This window comes from Hipposideros armiger, unplaced genomic scaffold (assembly GCF_001890085.2).
Source record: "Hipposideros armiger isolate ML-2016 unplaced genomic scaffold, ASM189008v1 scaffold_953, whole genome shotgun sequence".
Lineage (NCBI taxonomy): Eukaryota > Metazoa > Chordata > Mammalia > Chiroptera > Hipposideridae > Hipposideros > Hipposideros armiger.
Window position 1 is genome coordinate 469,893 of NW_017732303.1, and position 21,257 is coordinate 491,149.

Here is a 21,257-nt window from a genome sequence, read left to right on the forward strand (position 1 = left end):
TTTGTATGCTCATTTATTCTGTTATTTAGATTCCACATATAAGTGAGATATACAGTATTTGTCTTTCTTTGTCTGACTTATTTCACTTAGCACAATGTTCTCGAAGTCCATCCATGTTGTTGCAAATGGTAAGATTTCATTTTTTATGGCAGAGTAATACTCCATTGTATAAATGTACCACAATTTCTTCATCCAGTCTTCTATTGATAGTCACTTTGATTGTTTCCATATCTTGGCTATTGTGCATAGCACTGCAGTAAACATAGGGGTGCATATATATATTTTTTTGAATTAGTGTTTTAGATTTCTTTGGATAAATATCCAGGTGTGGAATTGCTGGGTCATAAGGTGGTTTTATTTTTAATTTTTATAGGAACCTCCATAGTTTTCTATAGTGGCTGCACCAATGTGCAATCCCACCAACAGTGCATGACAGTTCCTTTTACTCTACATCCTTGCCAACACTTGTTTGTTGATTTATTGATGATGGGCATTTTTAACAGGAGTGAGGTGGTACTTCATTGTGGTTTTTATTTGCATTTCTCTGATGACTAGTGATGTTGAGCATCTTTTCATATGTCTATTGGCCATCTGTGTGTATTCTTTGGACAAATGTCTATTCAGGTCCTGTGCCCATTTTTTTAATCAGATTGCTTGGTTTTTGTTGAGTTCTGAGTATTTTAAAAATAAATTTCGGATATGAACCCTTATCAGATATATCATTGGCAAATATCTTCTTCCATTCAGTAGGATGACTTTTCATTTTGTTATTGGCTTCCTTTGTTATGAAACAAAAATTAGTTTAATGTAGTACCATTTGTTTATTTTTTCTTTTGTTTCCCTTGTTCAAGGGGTTATATCAGTAAAAATAAAAAATATCAGTAAAAATATTACTAAAAAAAAAGTAATGTCTGAGAGTTTACTTCCTATATTTTCTTCTAGGAGTTTGATGGTTTTAGAATATATATTTAAGTCTTTAATCCATTTTGAGTTTATTCTTGTATATGGTGTAAGATGGTGGTCCAATTTCAGTTTTTTTGCATGTATCTTTCCAGTATTCTTAGCACCATTTGTTAAATAGACTATCTTTACCTCAATGTAAATTCTTGCCTTGTCATAGATTAAATGACCATATAGTCATGCATTTACTTCTGGGCTCTCTATTCTGTTCCATTGATCTATGTGTCTGTTTTTATGCCAATACCATGCTATTTTGATTACTATAGACCTGTAGTATAACTTGATATCAGGGAGTGTGATACCTCCCACTTTGATCTTATTTCTCAGGATTGCTGTGGCTATTTGGGGTCTTTTATGGTTCCATATAAATTTTAGGATTATTTATTCTAGTTCTGTGAAAAATGTCATTGGTATTTTGATAAAGATTTCATTGAATCTATATATGGCTTTGCATAATATGGATATTTTAACTACAATTAATTCTTTCTATCCATGAGCATGTTTTTGCTTATTTGTATCTTCTTTAATTTCTCTCTTCAATGTCTTATAATTTTTTGAGTATAGGTCTCTTACTTCTTTGGTTAAATATATTCCTACAGATTTTTTAATGCAATTTTAAATGGGAATGTTTTCTTAATTTCTCTTTCTGATAGTTCATTATTGACATAAATATGCAACCAATTTCTGAATATTAACTTTGTATCCTACTTTACTCAATTCGTTTATGAGTTCTAATAGTGTGTGTGTGTGTGTGTGTGTGTGAGTGTGTGTGTGTGTGTGTGTGTGTAATCTTTGGGGTTCTCTGTATATAGCATCATGTCATCTTCAAATAATGACAATTTTACTTCTTTTTTTCCAATTTGGATGCCTTTTTTTTTCTTGTCTGATTTCTGTGGCTAGAACTTCGAGTACTATGGTGAATAAAAGTAGTGAAAAAGTAGTGAAGGTAACATTGTTCCTGATCTTAAGGGAAATGCTTTTAGCTTTTCCTCATTGAGATGATGTTAGCTGTGGGTTTGTCATATATAGCCTTTATTATGTTGAGATATATCCCCTGTATTTCCACTTTTCTGTGAGCTTTTATCATAAGTGGGTGCTGGATTTTGTCAAATGATTTTTCTGCATCTACTGATATGACCATATAACTTTTATTTTCGTTTATTTACTGTGATTTATCACGTTAATTGATTTGCAGATATTGAACCAAACTTGCATACCAGGAATGAATCCCACTTGTTCATGGTGCATGATATTTTTAATGTATTGCTGAATTTGGTTTGCTAATATTTTGTTGAGGATTTTTGTATCTATGTTCATTAGGGATATTGGCTTATAAATTTTTTTTTCATGTTTTTGTCTGGTTTTGAAATCAGTGTAATGGTGACCTCATCAAATGATCATGGGAGCCTTCCCTCCTTCTGGATTTTTTGGAATAGTTTGAGAAGAATAAGTGTTAATTCCTTTTGGAATGTTTGGAATGTTTGGTGAAATTCACCTGTGAAGCCATCTGGTCCAGGATGTTTGCTTGTTGAGAGCTTGTTGATTATTGATTCTTTTTTGTCGGTAGTAATCAGTTTGTTCATATTTTCTGTTTCTTCTGTATTTAGCCTCAAAAGATTGCATGCTTTTAAGAATTTACCTATTTCTTCCAGATTGTCTAATTTGTTGGCATATAGTTGCTCATAGTGTTTTCTTAAATTTTTTTGTATTTCTGTGGAGTCAGTTTCACTTCTCCTCTTTCATTTCTGATTTTATTTATTTGGGCTCTCTCTCTTTTTTTCTTGATGAGTCTGGTTAAAGGTTTGTCAATTTTGTTTATCTTTTCAAAAAACCAGCTCTTGGTTTCATTGATCTTTTGGGTTTTATTTTTGGTCTCTATTTCATTTATTTCTGCTCTGAACTTTAGTAGTTCCTTCCTTGTACTCATTTTTGGCTTATTTTAGTGGTTTTTTTCCCAGTTCCTCTAGGTGTAAAGATAGGCTGTTCATTTCAGATATTTCTTGTTTTTTTAGGTAGGCCTGCATTGGCATGAATTTCACTCTTAGGACTGCTTTACATAGACTTGGGATCATTGCGTTTTCATTTTCGTTTGTCTCAAGGTATCTTTTGATTTCTTCCTTGATGTCATTGTTGACCCACTCACTATTTAGTAACATATTATTAAGAGCCCATGTGTTTGCGTGCTTTTCAGCTTTTTTCTTGTAGTTAATTTCTAGTTTGATAGCACTGTGATTAGATAAGATGCTTGATATGATTTCAATCTTCTTAAATTTATTGAGACTTGTTTTGTGGTCTAACATATGGTCTATCTTGGAAAATATCCCATGTGCACTTGAAAAAAATGTATATCCTGCTGCTTTGGGGTGAAATGCTCTAAAAGTATCAATTAAATCAATCTGGTCTAGTGTGTCTTTTAAGACCGCTGTTTCCATGTTGATTTTCTGTCTGGAAGATCTGTCCACTGGTGTCAGTGGGGTGTTAAATTCTCTTACTATGACTGTGTTATTGTTGATCTCATTCTTTATGTTTGTCAATATTTGTTTTATATATTTAGGAGCTTCTATGTTCAGTGCATAGATGTTTACTAGGGTTATGTTCCCTTGTTGGATTGATCCCTTTATTATTATGTAATGTTCTTTGTCTTTTATTATAGTCTTCATTTCAAAGTCTATTTTATCCAATATAAGTATTGCCACCTCAGGTTTTTTCTCATTTCCATTTGTGTGAAATATCTTTTTTTCATCCCTTTACTTTCAGTCTGTATGTGTCTTTGGATCTGAGGTGGGTCTCTTGTAAAGCACATATACATGGGTCTTGTTTTCTTATCCACTCATGTCTTTTGGTTTGAGCATTTACATTTAAAACAAATATTGATAGTTACATAGTTGTTGCCATTTTGTTATTTGTATTTCTGGTCTTCATTTGTTTTCTCCTTTCTTGTGTTTAAAGAAGTCTTTTTAATATTCCCTATAGTACTGGCTTAGTGGTAATGAATTTCTTTAGCCTTTTCTCATCTGGGAAGCTCTTTTTTTCTTTCAATTTTAAATAATAGCTTTGCTGGGTAGAATAGTCTTGGTTGTAGGCCCCCTCCCCCTTTTTAAAATCACTTTTAATATTTCCTGCCACTCCCTTCTGGCTGCAAAGTTTCTGTTGAGAAGTCAGCTATGGGAGTTTTTTTGTGCTAGTCATCTTTCTCTTGGTGCTTTTAGGATTCTCTTTTTGTCTTGAAATCCTCCTTGAAAAGAAAAATATATTTATTGATACAATCCAGTCAACCAAAAGATGATTTTTATTCAAAAGTGTTGGGAGCCATGAGAGCTGCTGAGAACTGCTTGCTGCTCGCTGCAGCCTTGAGATCTGCTTGCTACTAGACACTTTCTGCAGCCTAAGCAAATGCTTGTGCAGATCCTGATGGTCTGGTAAGAACAGCAAGTTCTTGAGAACAAGGAACCAGGCACAGTTACAGCCTTGAGAAAGCTAACAGGAGTTTTGGCTTATCTAACAGGGACAGAGGATGATATTGTTAACTGTATGATCTAATGCTTTGTACGCACGTAGTGCCTCCCTTAAATATGCTGTGAAAAATAAACTCGGGGCTTCAGTATTAAGCACTGGAGTCCTCCCGGTAATTCTCTCTCTTCTGTCTCTTTGTTCAGCCTAGCGCCCCCCCTCAGGACTGTTCAATCTTATCGGCTGGCTCTGATACAAAAGTATACAAATAAGAAGGCTAGGCTATGAAAAGACACACAATAAGTGCTGAATCCATGTAAAAACAGATCAAAAACTAAAAACATAAAACAAAAACCTGATAATTACAAAAAACAAAAAAAAAAGGGAATGAAAATGTTGTAATTCTAGGAAAAAACAAAACACTCAAAGTCGAATATTGATTACTGGTGAGAAAAAGACCCTTCTTCCCAACATGAATATGAGGGAGAAAGAAGGCATTAGGAGGAAATGTTAGGTATGCTAATTTCCTGAACTTTGATACCTGAAATCCTAGAGTTGAGAAACACTGGTTATGAATATTATTTAAAAGTTTCAAAAGGAATTACTAGGAAATTTTAAACGAAATTCTTAGCATCCAAATTACTGGAGGGGAAAAAAGTAAAATAAAGACCATACAGCAAAAGATGGTGGGAGGAAGGGGGTAGGAAGTAACAATCGTTTACTTTATTCAGTGTTTGTTATGTGCTAAACACTGAAATAAGAGCTTGATATAGCAAATCTACTGAGGTCATACTATTACAGCTGGTTTTATTGACAGAAAAATGTGAGGGATAAAGCAATTTCAGAACCAAGGTCCCATAGCTAGCCAGTATGGAGCAGAATGCCCTTAGATAGCTGGTTTTGTGTATGTAATGCTGAGGGCTGGGGATGGGGGGGGTGGTGTGTTTCAACTCAGCTTTAAAAGGCAGACCAGAGAAATAAAGCGAAATAATGATTCTCTATATTATAAACATCTTAATGATTTTTAGGTTTTTTGGATTTATTGTATTCCTTTTTAAATAAAGGAGATAGTTGTGTTTTTTGAAAAGGAAAAAAAAAGCACTTGGTAGAAAATTTAGAATTTACCGAAGAACAGAAAGCATTAAAAAACAAAAAACATTTGGGGCAATAATTACTCTTTATATCTCAGCTCTTGGCCTTTTATTCTGCAGTCTTCTTTATTTCTTCTAGTGTATAATGCCACAATATCTGGGCTATTGCTTACCTGAAGAAGCACTGTGAAGCCAGATTCCTAAAACTTATTTAATGGCCACGATGTATATCAGTTACTATACTGAAAGTTAAGTATTCTAGCCCATAAGAAAAAAAAATTCTTTTTAAAGAGGTTACTTTTTTTTTAAGATTTTTATTGGGTAATTGGGGGGATGGGAACAGCGTTGGGGAATCAGGGAAGGGGAACAGACAAGTTGCTGTAGTTTTGTTCTTCAGTCTAGTTGTGGAGGACGTTGCTTCACTGGCCCAAGTTGGCACCATCATTGCGCTCTTCCTGGGTGAGGCAGATCAGTCGCTGGCTTCTGGACGGCTGCTCACTGCAGCTGCTGGCCGCTCCCGCTGGCTGCTGGCTACATACGGTAGCCCATGGCAACCCACTGCAACAGGGGCTGCAGACTACCCTGTTGTCGCCGGCAACTCACGGGCAGCCCAGCTCCAGGTCGAGCTGTTGTTCAGCATCTTAGCTGTGGAGGGCAGTGTCACTGGCCCTCATTTGTGGGATCCGAACCAGGGCCCTCTGGCATCCCAAGCCAGTTCCTAACCATCACGCCACTTGGCCTGCCCAAGAAAAAATATTTTTGAAGATTGTTTTTCTGCTTGTTACATCTTTTATTACTTCACTAATTAAGGGTCTATTTCAAATCATAGGACTTTAAAATTTATTTTAAAACTTCGGACTATTTTTTGTACTATCATTGCCAAACAGCTTTGTTTTCTTCAACCCTATCTGTCCTCCTGGCTTTCTGTGTCTTCTGGAATCCCTTTTCCCTCATAAGTGAGTTCCCACCATCCTCAGCTACTTCAAGGACTAGTCCTTTCATTGTCTTCTCTGAAAGGAGACCTAGGTCCCCTAGGCCTCAGGCCTCTTAGAATGGTGATTGCATATTTGTCCCTTTCACACCTCTATTGTCAAGAAAATACTCTTCTCCCATTCAGGCCCCAACCACAGCCTTTTCTACCCCTTGTCATGCTGCTGTCTTCTACTGACAGATACCATCCTCCTCACCAGCCTGCCATCACCTCGAGCAACTTTCACATGACCCATGTGGCCTGGCATCCATGCTTCTTGACCTCCAGGTCTAAAGAGCTATTCTCCCAGAGCTATGTCTAACATCTTGTAATTATGAAGAGCTGTTTCATTTCTGAACAAAAATTTTTTTTAACTTTATTGGGGAACAATGTGTTTCTTCCGGACCCATCAGCTCCAAGTTGTTGTCGTTCAACCTTATTTGTGAAGGGCACAGCTCAGCTCCAAATCCAGTCACCATTTTCAATTTAGTTGTGGGGCAAATAGCCCACCATTCCATGTGGGAGTCGAGCCAGCAAACTTGTTAAGAGCATGCGTTTTAACCAACTGGGCCATCCGGCCTCCCCTCATTTTTAAAACTTTAAATATTAACATTGCAATCTCTCATCACAACCTTTAAATTACTTCACTACCTTGCTCTACTACAGAGATCTTTTTTTAATTTTATTCAACCACTAATCATTCTATGCAACATTTTTTCCCAGTCTATCAAAAAAGTCAGTTTACTTCTTTTTATACAAAACCTAGAAACATAGTTCATCACTTCAGCTGCTTTCTTGCTAGTTAGTACCTTCAAGGTTTAAGCTCCTTTTTCTTTCTGTCAGAAGTTCTCAACCTTGCATCAATATGGGCTTCCAGGGCTTGCAATTACTTTAACAATGTTTATTACAAACATGAAGTTCTAGAAAGGTTGTTACAGTAAAACCTTGAATTGCAAGTAACTTGGTTTGCGAGTGTTCCTCGAGGCAAGCAAACATTTCTAATGCATTTTAACTTGGCAAACGAGCGATGTCTTGCAATGCAAGCAGTTTGTTTCCAGAACAAATTATGCTCACAAACCAATGTATTACTGTACTTATTAAATATCCTCTCACCTTCAGATAATCTGATATTTTACACTTTAAGAAAAATTTTTCCTATTCCTTTTAGAAACAATCCCTTCAAATTCTCTAAGCCTTCCAGGAAAGGGATTGCCAATTTGGTACTTTATTCTTTAAAGTTTTCCATTTTTTCATTTAATACAAAGGAAGGAATCTCTGATGGTAGAATTTCAACATAGCAGATGGTTGGCCCCATTATTAAGCATGCATCCCACTCTTCTGAATACTTACCCATGTATTCAGGTGTACCCATAATTTCTTGAAGTTCTTCACTATCCTTCATTATTCTTTTTTTTTTAAAGATTTTCTTGGGGAATTGGGGGAGGGGAACAGCGCTGGGGAATTGGGGGAAGGGGAACAGTCAATTTGCTGTCCTTTTGTTCTTCAGTCTAGGTTGTGGAGGATGTTGCTTCACTGGCCCATGTTGGTATCATCATTGCTCTCTTCCCGGGTGAGGCAGATCAGTCGCTGGCCTCAGGACGGCCGCTCACAATGGCTCTTGGCAGCTCACGTCAGCTGCTGGCCACTCATGCTGGCTGCCAGCCACACACGGTAGCTTATGGCAGCCCACTGCAACTTCACTGCAGCTTACGCCGTTGCCAGCGACTCATGGCAGCCCAGCTCCAGGTCAAGCTGTTGTTCACCATTTTAACTGTAGAGGGCAGTGTCCCTGGCCCTCATGTGGGATCCGCACCGGAGCCCTGCTGCTCAGAGCCGGCATCCCAAGCCAGCTCTTAACCAACGCACCACTCGGCCGGCCCATTTTTTTTTAAATGTTTTTATTTTATTTTATTTTTTTAAGCTGAGCCATCCTGCCACCTGTTGGCAGCTCAGCAGCTGCTCAGCTTGGGCCAGGAATTGAACTGCTGTTGCTCAGAGCTCAAACTTCATTATTCTTGAAAGACCAAAATCAACTATTTTAATGTCACCCAGTGGAGATTCATTATTCAGCAGAATATTCTGAGGCTAAAAAAATTACACCCCTCCAAGTTAATAAAAACATGATTGCGTACAAAGAGCATGTAGCCCATGAAACACATACATTTCACATGTAAAATTGAGATTAGGGGATTTAATAGTACATTGTTATTTATTAAACAAATATTGGGTTGTCAGAAAAGTCATGACATATTTTTCTATGTTTTTCATTGTAAAAATGCGTCATGACTTTTCCGACAATCCAATATTTTAACAGTATACCATGTCTAAGGCAGCAGGCCTATACAATCTCTTCCGTAATACTGACTCTTCCTCAGCACACAAATATGCACCTACCCTTATCTTAAAAACAAAGTCAAACCACTTATAAAAAATATTCCCCATGACCCTGCTATTTCCTTAAAGCTCAGCTCCTTGAAAGCATGGTTATGTATGCTTACTATCACTTCTCAATCCAGCAGAATCTGGATTTTGCCCCCTCTACTCCAACTGCTCTCACTAAGGTCACTAAAATCTCACCAAAATCTTTAATAATCAAAGACTCACCAAATCCAATGGATGGCTTTCAGACAGTGTTTTGCATGCAGTGACTACTGTATAATTTGCATCCTTATATTCCCCCTTGGATTTATTTCACCCTCTATAGATCTTTTACCATTTTATCAGAATTTCTTCCTTCTGCCTTCCTTTTAAATATTGGTGTTGCCCAAGATCTCTTGCTGGCTGTCCCTCTTTACCGAACATTCTGCATTCTACTTTTGAGCAATTTCATCTGCTGTTGAAGCTTCAGCTGCTCCTTACATGCTGATGGTTTCTGACCCAAGCTCTCTCCAGACTCATATCCAATTAAAATCAGATCTTTTTGTTCAGCTGAAATGTACAACACCTTGAACTCCCCATTGCATGGCAAAGCCTTCAATTCAGTAAACCCCTTGAAGAGAGGTTCCCCCCCCAACCCTACCAAACCCATTCTACTCTTCTCTATTCCCAGTCTCAACATCCAAGCCGAACACTGGGGAATCAACCTGAATTACTCTGTCTCCTTCATTTTCAACTATTTTTCACATCTAGTGAAGCCACCAGTCATACCAATTCTATTTATTTCCTAAATCTCAGTATCCCCACTGCTTACAGTTTGGGCTTTCATTATTTCTTAACCGGACCACTACCCTCTTGTCTCTAGTGTTCTCCACCTTCCAACATATTCTTCATTGCACAATTATCTTCCCATAATGGAAATATGATGATGATACTCTCCCTTTGGTTGTATGGTTGCTAATCATCACCAACAGATACACTCTCAAGACGGGTGGGGTGGGGCATGGTGATGGGCAAGAGCTAGCTAAAGTCACTGAATCAATAAGGTTCATATTCCTGGAGTCATTTTTACCTAATTAAAAATAACCTATGACAGTTTTACATAAAAAGTAAAGCAGATATATTATGGACTAGAATGTAAAATTCACCAGAATTTTTAAAATAAAATAAATAAGATTTGAAAGAAAAGTTTATGTTGATTCAGAAAGAGTGCACTTACTGTCTTCTGCCATTAAGAGTATTTCTAAAGATAAACCGAGATGTATTTGTACAAATAAAGTATACATACCTCACTACAGCACCCAGAAATGTTTTACGATATGACCCTTGCTTCCTCACCCCTATCATTTTTTGGCAGGCAATCTGTGTTCCAAATTAAACAGGATATATTCCCTAAACAATACATACACTCCCACATCTCATGCCTCTGCATATGGATCGCCTTTGCTCAGGAAGCCTTCTTGCCTTCTTTCCCTGACAAAATGTACTTTTGTCATTCACTCCTTGCATGGTACAGATTCCGTAAAGTCTTCTCTGACTTTTTCTCCCTCCTTCCAGGGAGGGTTTGATGCATGACCCCTCTCTACTTCACAGCATCTTATAGATGGCAAACTTATACCATTGTTTTGTTAACTGCATTTTTCTGTCTCCCCCATCACACTGTGGTTCTCCAGAGGCTTATAATGAATGTTCACAATGCTTTTCCTTCCACTAATATTAAACTACTCCATCCAACTTCTGTCTTCTAATTCCACTGCAACAGGTCACTCAATTCCAGTGCTATTTTTTCAGTGCTCTGGACCATCATCTTAGCAGTGCTGACATTGTTGTAACTCCTTCCTTGTTTACAAACCCATTTTCTCTTGGATTCCAGGACAAAACACTGTCCTGGTTTTTCTCTGTGATATTGTGATTTGTAATATATATATATATATTTGGTTATTCAGATGACCAAATATGCATATATTTCCATAAAGTCTTGTGCTGCAAAATGTCATCTTGGTCAAAGATATACCACATATACAACGGTGGTTCCAAAAGATGATAATGTTGCTGAAAAACTCCTATCACCTAGGAATGCCTTAGCCAGTGTGTTAGTGCAACACATTTCTCATGTGTTTGTGCTGAGGCTGTGTAAGCACACCTACTGCCCTACTAGTTGTAGGAAACTATAGCATGTACAGTTATGAACAGAACATAATATTTGATGTTCATATATACAAATACTTACCACTTTGTCACACTTGCCTACAGTATTCAGTACAGTACCATGCTGTACAGGCTTGTAGCCTAGGAGCAATAGGCTATACCTATAGTGGCCTCTGTCCACAATTCCTGGCTCACAGATCAGAGACCCTTAAAATTTCCCAAGTGTGGAGAGTGATAAAAATGTCTCTTGTTATGTAATAAGGTGACTTTTAGAAGCACCTAAGGATGGGGGCTGGTTGCCAGGAAAATCGACCATGTGATTTGAGGGTCAGAACTTTCAGTCCCAACACCCCAACTTCCTAGGAGGGGAGAGGAGCTGGAGGTTGAATCAATCCCAATGGCCAGTAATGTAATCAATCGTGCATATGTAATGAAACCTCTATAAAAACCCAAGAGGACAGGGTTCACGGAGCTTCTGGATTGGTGAACACAAGGAGGTGCTGGGAGAATGGCTGTAGGGAAAGGGCATGGAAGTTCCATGCTCCTTCCTACATACATCCTTCCCTATACATGTCTTCCATCTGGCTGTTCCTGAGTTATATATTTTTATAATAAACCGGTGATTTAGTAAGTAAAATGTTTCTGAGTTCTTTGAGCTGCTCTAGCAAATAAATTGAACCCTAAGAGGAGGTCCTGGGAATCACCAATTTATAGCTAGTTGGTCAGAAGGACAGGTATGTAACAACCTGGACTTGTGACTGGAGTCCAAAGTCCTAGGAGGAGAATGTTGGAACCTTTAATCTCTAGTAGGTTGGTCAGAAGCACAGTTAACAGCCTGGGGTTGCGACTGGCATCTGAAAAGTGTGTGTGTGTGTGTGTGTGTGTGTGTGTGTGTGTGCAGTCTTGTAAGACTGAACCCTTTACCTGTGGAATCTGATGCTACCTCTGGGTAGACAGTGCCAGAATTGAGTTGAATTCTTAGACACAGTTAGTGTCTGAGAATTATTTGTTGGTGTGGGGAATCACCCCACATGTTGGAAACGGTTTCAGAACACCCCAAAGATCCTCCTAACTCGCTGGCTGTTGCATGTCTCCTTTGTTAGTTCATCTTCCTTTTCCTGGCCCATTAAATATTGGGTTTCTCACAGCTTGATCTTGGGGCTTTTCTCACTCCACACTCTCACCTTGCATGATCTACCTCCACAAGGCTTAATTTTTACCTCTACCTTATCAGTCACAAATTTTTATTTCTTGCTCTTCTCAAGGCTCTAGACCAGAGGTTCTCAACCTGTGGGTCGTGACCCCTTTGGGGGTCGAACGACCCTTTCACAGGGGTCGCCTAAGACCATCGGAAAACAAAAAGGTATTTACATTATGATTCATAACAGTAGCAAAATTACAGTTATAGAGTAGCAACGAAAATAATTTTATGGTTGGGGGTCACCACAACATGAGGAACTGTATTAAGGGGTCATAGCATTAGGAAGGTTGAGAACCGCTGCTCTAGACCCTCAACCAATTGCTTACCTAATATCACCTCTTTGATGTCTCAAAGGCACCTCAAATTCAACATGCTTAAACTGGACTCTAATGTTTACCTTCAAAATCAGATTCTTCTTATGCCAACACCAAGCGTCTCAGTGAACGCTACTCTCATCCATCAGGATAGGTGAAAACATTAAGAATCAATATTGTCATTCCTCTCTCCCCCTTCCTCTTCTATTTAGCTAATGTGTCACCATAACCTGATTTTAATTTGTAAACTTAAGCATTTCTAGACTTTGTCTTCTTTTAACTACAAAACACTAATTTGAGCTACCATAATTTTCGTTCAATTGCAACAACCTCTAAATTGTTCGCCAGGAACTATTCTGCCCATACTGCAGCTAGAAGGATGTTTCATATGAGGTATAATAAAAAAAATGGGGAATGCTTAAATAAAAAAAATATTACAGTAAAAGACACATTGCCATTAATCTTCCTCAAAATACTCCCCCTCACTTTGAACAGTCATCCCATCATTCTTGCCTTTCCTCTTTTCTTTCATTCTTTTTCTCTTTCTTTCTTTCTTTCTTTCTTTCTTTCTTTCTTTCTTTCTTTCTTTCTTTCTTTCTTTCTTTCTATTAAAGTTTATTGGGGTGACAATTGCTAGCAAAATTACGTAGATTTCAGGTGTACAATTTGGTAATACATCATCTATATATCAGATTGTGTGTTCACCATCCAGAGACAGTTTTATTTCCATCACCATATGTTTGATCCCCTTTACCCTCGTCTACCAACCCCCTCCCTGCTTACCCTCTGTGACCACTAAACTGCTAATTGTCTATGACCACTTTCTGAATCAGTCCTGGAAGTCGCCTTTCATGCGTGTCTTTAATTGTGCTGTTGTGGCTGCCTCGACATCCTAAATCATTTGACTTTGTAAAACAGCCAGAAGTCAAACAGTGCCAGATCCAGTGAATAAGGCAGATGAGGACACACCATAATTTTTTCAGTAATTTATTTTTTTATTGTGAAATAAACATTTTTTAATTCTTTCACCTGTACAACATAGTGCAATATTTATACATTTTACCCCTCAAAGTAACAACATGCCTCCCCCAATCCGCTGCCCCACTCCCCCCTGTATCATACATATCTATTACAATTCCCTTTACTCCACTCCCACACTATACTCCATGTCCCTTGACTACATATATATTCAATTATAGTTGACATACAATATTATACAGCATCAGCTTCAGGTGTACAGTGCAGTGATCAAGCCTCTACCCCATCCATGAAGTGGTCTACCTAACAAGACATGTGACCATCTGACACCCTACAAAATATTTACAACATTATTAATTATATTCCCAAAACAGTCTTTCATATCCCTGTGGCAATATTGTAGTTACCTATTTATGCTACCTAATCCCTTCCCCTTCTCGCTCATTCCCACCCTCTTCCCAACTAGCAACCATCAGTTGTTTCTCTATATCTATGAGACTATATCTGTTTACTTTGCTGTTTTAGATTCCACATATAAGTGAGATCATATGGTATTTGTCTTTCTCTGACTGACTTATTTCACTTAATATAATAGACTTTAGGTCCATCCATATTGTTGGAAATGATACGATTTAATTCTTCTTTACAGCGAAGTAATACTCCATTGTATAAATGTACCACAGTTTCTTAATCCAGTAATCTACCGATGGGCATTTCGGTTGTTTCCAAGTCTTGGCATTGTAAATAGAACTGCAATAAACATAGGAGTGCATATATTTTTTCGAATTTTTCTCTGGATAGTTACCCAAGAGTGGAATTGCTGGGTCATACGGTAGTTCCATTTCCAGATTTTGGAGGTACCTCCATATTGATTTCCATAGTGGCTGCACCAAACTGCAGTCCCCACCAACAGTGTTCCAGGGTTCCCTTTTCTCCACAACCTCGCCAGCACTTGTTGTTTGTTGATTTATTGATGATAGGCATTCTGACCGGGGTGAAGTGGTATCTCATTGTGGCTTTTATTTGCATTTCTCTAATGATTAGTGAGGTTGAATATTTTTTCATATGCCTGTTGGCCATTTGTATGTCCTCTTTAGAGAAATGTCTCTTCATTCCTCTGCCCATTTTGTTAATTGGGTTGTTTGTTTTTTTGGTGTTGAGTTAAATGAGTGTTTTATAAATTTTGGATATTAACCCCTTATCAGATATATCATTGGCAAATATCTTCTCCCATTCAGTAGGCTACCTTTTTGTTTTATTGATGATTTCCTTTGCTGAGAAAAAACTTTTAAGTATGATGTAATCCCATATGTTTATTTTTTCTTTTATTTCCCTTGCCTGAGGAGATATATCAGTAAAAATATTACTGAGGGTAATGTCTGCAAATTTACTCCCTATGTTTTCTTCTAGGAGTTTTATGGGTTTAGGTTTTACAGTTAGGTCTTTAATACATTTTTTAATGTGTTCTCATACATGGTGTAAGTAGGTGGTCCATTTTCATTTTTTAGCACATATCAGTCCAATTTTCCCAGCACCATTTGTTAAATAGACTATCTTTACTGCAGGGTAAATTCTTGCTTCCATTGTCATAGATTAAATGACTACATATGGATGGGTTTATTTCTGGGCTGTCTATTCTGTTCCATTGGTCTATGTGTGTGTTTTTATGCCTGTACCATACTGTTTTGATTACTTCAGCCTTGTAGTATGATTTGATGTCAGGTAGCATGATACCTCCCACTTTGTTCTTATTTCTCAAGATTGCTGTGGCTGTTCAGGGTCTTTTATGGTTTTATATAAATTTTAGGATTATATGTTCTATTTCTGAGAAAAGTGTCCTGGGTAGTTTGATAAGAATTACATTGAATCTATATATTGCCTTAGGTAGTACTGACACTTTAACTATATTAATTCTTCCTATCTATGAACATGGTATGTATTTCCATTTATTTGTATCTTCTGTGATTTCCCTCTTCAGTGTCTTATAATTTTCTGAGTACAGGTCTTTTACTTCTTTGGTTAAATTTATTCCTAGGTATTTTATTGTTTTTTAAAGCTACTGTATAAGGGATTGCTTTTCTGATATCTTCTTCTGATGGTTTATTATTAGTGTATACAAATGTAACTGATTTCTCAATATTAATATGTATTCTGCTAACATACTAAATTCATTTATTAGTTCTAACAGTTTTTTGGTGGAGTCTTTTGGGTTCTTTCTATATAGTATCATGTCATCTGCATATAATGACAATTTTACTTCCTCTTTTCCAATTTGGATGTGTTTTATCTCATGTTCTTGTCTGATTGCTGTGGCCTGAACTTCCAGAACTATGTTGAACAGAAGTGGTGAAAGTGGGCAGCATTGTCTTTTTCCTGATCTTAAGGGGAAAGCTTTTAGCCTTTCTCTATTGAGTATGATGTTTGCTGTGGGCTTATCATATATGGCCTTTATTATGTTGAGATATGATCCCACTATTCCCACTTTACTAAGAATTTTTATCATAAATGACTGCTGGGTTTTGTCAAATGCTTTTTTTGCATCTATTGATATCATATAATTTTTATTTTTCATTTCGTTAATGTGATGTATTATGTTAATTGATTTGAAGATATTAAACCAACCTTGCATACCAGAAATGAATCCCACTTGATCACGGTGTATGATCTTTTTAATGTGATGCTGAATTTGGTTCGCTAGTAGTTTGTTGAGGATTTTTGCATCTATTTTCATTAGGGATATCAGTCTGTAGGATTTTTTTTTGTAATATCTTTGTCTGATTTTGGGATCAGAGTAATAGTGGCCTCATAAAATTGCTTGGGAGCCTTCCCTCCTCCTGTATTTTTTTGGAATAGTTTGAGGAGAATAGGTATTAATTCTTTTTTGAATGTTTTGTAAAATTCATCTGTGAAGCCATCTGGTCCAGGACTTTTGTTTGTTGGAAGCTTGTTGATTACTGACTCAATTTCTTTGGTAGTAATCAGTCTGTTCAGAGTTTCTGTTTCTTCTTGTTTCAGACTTGGTAGATCATATGCTTCTAGAAATTTATCCATTTCTTCCAGATTGTCAAATTTGTTGGCATATAGTTGCTCGTAGTATTTTCTTACAATTTCCTGCATTTCTGTGGCATCTGTTTTCACTTCTCCTCTTTCATTTCTGATTTTACTAATTTGGGTCTTCTCTCTCTTTTTATTGGTGAGTTTGGCTAAGGGTTTGTCAATTTTGTTTATTTTTTCAAAAAACCAGCCCTTGGTTTAATCTTTTGTATTGTTTGTTTGGTCACTATTTCATTTAGTTCTGCTCTGGTCTTTATTATTTCCTTCCTTGTACTCCCTTTGGGCTTGTTTTGCTGTTCTTTTTCCAGTTCCCTTAGTTGTAAAGATAATCTGTTGATTTTAAATTGTTCTTGTTTCTTTAGATAAGCCTGCATTGCTATGAACTTTCCTCTTAGAACTGCTTTTGCTGCATCCCAGGGGTTTTGGGTTGTTGTGGTTTCATTCTCATTTGTCTTGATATAGCTTTTGATTTCTTCCTTGATCTCATTTTGGACCCACTCGCTATTTAGTAGCATGTTATTCAGCATCCATGTATTTGTGTGCTTTTCGGGTTTCTTTTTATAATTGATTTCTAGTTTCATAGCATTGTGGTCAGAGAAGAGGCTTGATATGCTTTCAATCTTCTTAAATTTATTGAGACTTGTTTTATGGCCTAGCATGTGGTCTGTCTCAGAAAATGTTCAATGTGCACTTGAGAAGAATGTGTATTCTATTGTTTTGGGGTGAAATGCTCTAAAAATATAGATTAAATCTAGCTGGTCTAAAGTGTCATTTAAGCACACTGTTTCCATGTTGATTTTCTGTCTGGAGTGTTGCCTTACAGCTTCATCCTCGACTGCCCCCACCACACTAACCCCTGACCTAACAAGGTCACGAGGGAGTGTCTCAAAAAACTGAGACCTTGTGGAATAATATGAAAAGCTTCTTCAAGAGAGTGTCCCGGAATGCTGGGACCTAGCAGAATGATGTCAGTTATCTCCCTTACTTCATGGCCGCAGCAACAGCTGCACCATCCTGGGGGTTGTGTGTGTAAGAGTATGAAGGCACAGCATATGTTGGGATACTATGGGGCTGGTTGATGGTAATTAGCCATAAGGCATTTATCACATGGACTTTAGAAAAAATAAAAAAGTTTCACTCCTTTGATGTTTCTTAATAAAAGCTATGCGTTGGCTCGATTCGGGACTCACTTCCAGAGAGAGAGAGAACTGCAGTCCTCTGGCCTCGCCTTAACTCTATCTTTGTCTCTTGTGTTTCTTTAACCCTTCTCTGCCCCTTTGACTCCCCACTGCCCATGCTGCGTGGGACGTGGCATCTGGCACCTGATCGTGGGGGCTCAAACAGGGAAGGAAGGCTCAGAGTGTAAGGAAAAAAGGTTCAATGATGACAGGGCCCAGGAGGTGCCGTGGCAAACTGCCAGATAAGGAGGAAGAGAAGATCTCGGAAGATTTAAACAGAGTAACTGAGGAATTAACTAAACTTTCATGTGAAAGAGTGTGAAAGTGTGAGTGATTGATTATAGTTCCACGGCTTTGGCTACGGAGCTTGTTTGAGCCCTAATCTGCGGTTTCGTGGTTACATCATAAGGCAAAACGGTGACTTGGCAATAATGCTAACCAGACCTGGGGTTTATACAGGTGCACCATAGCCAAGATGGACCTTAAAGTCCCGTGAGGGACGTGGCCAGACGGGCATCTGAGTGAACTTTGGGTGAAATTTTTTCCTTTCTCTCTTTTTACTAACATGGGAAATGTTAATAGTCAATATAGACCTTATATCTGCCTACTGAAACAGCTTATCAAGAAAGGAGGGGCTAAAGCCTCAGAAAAGAAATTGGAGGAAACTTTAAAGGTCATAGAGACTCATTGTTCCTGGTTTCCTAACTTAGGGATGTTGGACTTAGAGCCATGGGATACAGTATACCTTAGTGAGGTATAGCGTCAGGGAGTCTCACTGCCAGCCACAATTTGGAATACTCGTAGGTTAGTTTGATCAGTTTTAGAACCATTGCAAACTGACACAGAAGATGAAGGGGAAGATAATGATCAGGGTTGTGAAAATCACAAAGGAAGTTCTGAGGAAGACAAGACCAAGAAGAAACTCCAGAGGAAAGGGAGAAAGAATTTTTAGAGGCACCCACAGTTGTTCCAAAATCATTACATCCACCTTTGGGAGACTGTTTGGAAAACTACAATTCACCCACCACTCCTTTACCTCAGTGTCTGCCTCTGCAGCCACTTTTATTTACAGCACAGAATGAGAAACCTCTCAGAAAACTGCTCAAATGCAATAATCCTTTTCTTTCTGCTGCCCGAGCACCTCCCCCACCTGACAGAGGCCCTCACATACCACTATCTGCAGTAGAACGAAGCATATGACAGGCTAGATTAGAAGGAGATTTGGATGCTTTAACTTTCCCTGTTGTTGTTCAGAAGCTTATCACCCCTGATGCAGATCCATGAAGGAGTCCAGGAAGTTAGATATGAGCCCTTTCCTTTCAAATTGCTTAAGGAGCTCAAACAGGCTGTGATTCAGTATGGACCTACTTCTCCATAAACAGTGGGACTTCTTAAAGAATAGCAGATGGCAATTGATTAATTCCAGTAGATTGGAACGCCCTGGCCATAATGTGTCTGTCTTCTTCCCAATTTTTACAATTCAAAACATGGTGGATTGATGGTTCAGAAATTCAGGGCAGACATAATCAGATTCATAATATTGATATAAGTAAAGATTAGTTATTAGGAGATGGTGATTGGACAGAAACTCAACATCAATTTAAAATGGAAGATCAAGCTGTAGTTGAGCTCACACGAATTTGTTTGATGGCATGGGAAAAAATAGAAATGAAAAGTAAAGTTCCATCCTCTTTTCAGAAAGTTTTACAAGGTCCTCAGGGACCTTACTCTGAATTTATTGCCCACTTGCAGGATGCTGTAAATAAACAGGTCACTAATTCACAAGCGACTGAGATAAGTTTACAAATTATGGCTTCTAATGCTAATGAAGGTTGTAAAAAGGCAATAGGAGCTCAAAAAGGGAAAACAGATGCCATGGGATATCTTCGTTTATGTCAAGGGTTAGAAACAGAATAGTTTAAAGTGACCATGCTTGCTCAGGCTATTACAGGGTTAACAGTGGGAAAGAATAAATTCCCCAGCACTTGCTATAATTGTGGAAAGGCTGGTCATACTTGAAGGGAGTGCTGAAAGAAAAACAGAAATAGCTCCCGGCCACCTAATACTTCTGCTCCAGCGGGATCTAAACCACCTGGATTTCCTAGGTGTCGAAAAGGAAGTCACTGGGCATCTGATTGTAGATCAGTTTTTCATAAGGATGAAACTCTCCTTCAGGGAAACAGGAAAAGGGGCCAGCCCCAGGCCTCGACAACAATTGGAGCATATGTGACACCGGCCGTTCCTCAGAATTACCAAGCTGTGCCTCCCCCAGACTTTCAGTACAACAATTAAGCCCTGCTACTGAGGGATGTGCTGCAGTAGACATTTGTATGGCACAAGATATTTTATTACTTCCTGGAGAGTCCCCTCTCCGTGTAGCTACAGGAATTTTTGGGCCCATTCCCCCAGATACTGTTGGACTTCTCCTTGGTCGCTCTAGCTAAACTTCCAAGGGAATCACTGTTCATACAGTTATAATTGATTCTAATTATAAAGGGGAGATTCAAATTTTAACGTCTTCCTCAGTTCCCTGGTCAGCTAAAAAAGAGAATGGGTAACACAATTACTCCTGTTCCCATATATTCTCCCAGGAAAAAAGGGGACACAGAAAAGGGTAACTTAACGTTTTGGAAATACAGGACAGGCAGGTATTTTTCTGGCAGAAAAAATCTCAGGAATTCATCCTGTTTGTCAAATTGAAATCCAAGGCAAAAAATTTAAAGGCCTTTTAAACACTGGAGCTGATGTTTCTATAATCAGTTCTCAAGAATGGCCAAAAGGCTGGAAGGTACTGGAGCCTGACATTAACATTGTTGGAGTAGGCAGAGCCTCAGGCTTATGCCAAAGTGTTTGCATTCTTCCTTGCATTGGGCCACCAGAAGGTCAACAAGGATTTTTGCAGCCCTAGATTGCTGACATTCCAATCAATTTATGGGGTTGAGATTTACTTACACAATGGGAAGCAGAAATTTGGATTCCCCCTGGACAGTCTAGCCCACAATATCAAAAAATAATGAGTAAAATGGGATTTCAGCCAGGAAAAGGGTTAGGGAAATTTAATCAGGGAATTACTCAACCTATTCAGCCCTTGCTTCTGCAGGGAAGAGGACTAGTTTATAAGTCAGACTATCAGAAGCCTTTTTAATAGGGGCCACTGTTGCAGAGCTACAAGCTCCTGTCCCTCTTAAATGGACTAACAACAAACATCTCTGGATCCAGCAGTGGCCCCTTTCTCAGGAAAAATTAGAGGACTTAACAGAATTAGTAGCTTCAATTAGAACAAGATCATATAGAACCTTCTACTATTCCCTTGAACGCTCCAGTATTTGTCATCAAGAAAAAAATCAGGAAAGTGGCGAATGCTCACAGATCTCAGAGCTGTAAATGCTGTTATAGAGCCCATGGGTGCATTATAGCCTGGACTCCCACAACCTTCTATGATCCCCCAAAATTGGCCTTTAGTGATTGATTTACAGTATTGTTTCTATACAATCCCTTTACATCCTCTAGATCAGCGGTTCTCAACCTTCCTAATGC

General features: G+C 38.2%; 1 protein-coding gene across 1 annotated transcript in view; it reads right to left on the reverse strand.

The window, feature by feature from the left end:
* Positions 1-7,696: 7,696 nt before the first annotated feature.
* STK17A (serine/threonine kinase 17a) overlaps positions 7,697-21,257 on the reverse strand; it is a 58,548-nt gene continuing 44,987 nt past the window's right edge. Inside the window, 2 exon segments of the mRNA XM_019630833.1 lie at positions 7,697-7,877; positions 8,477-8,556. Coding sequence (XP_019486378.1) covers positions 7,697-7,877; positions 8,477-8,556 — 261 coding nt within the window.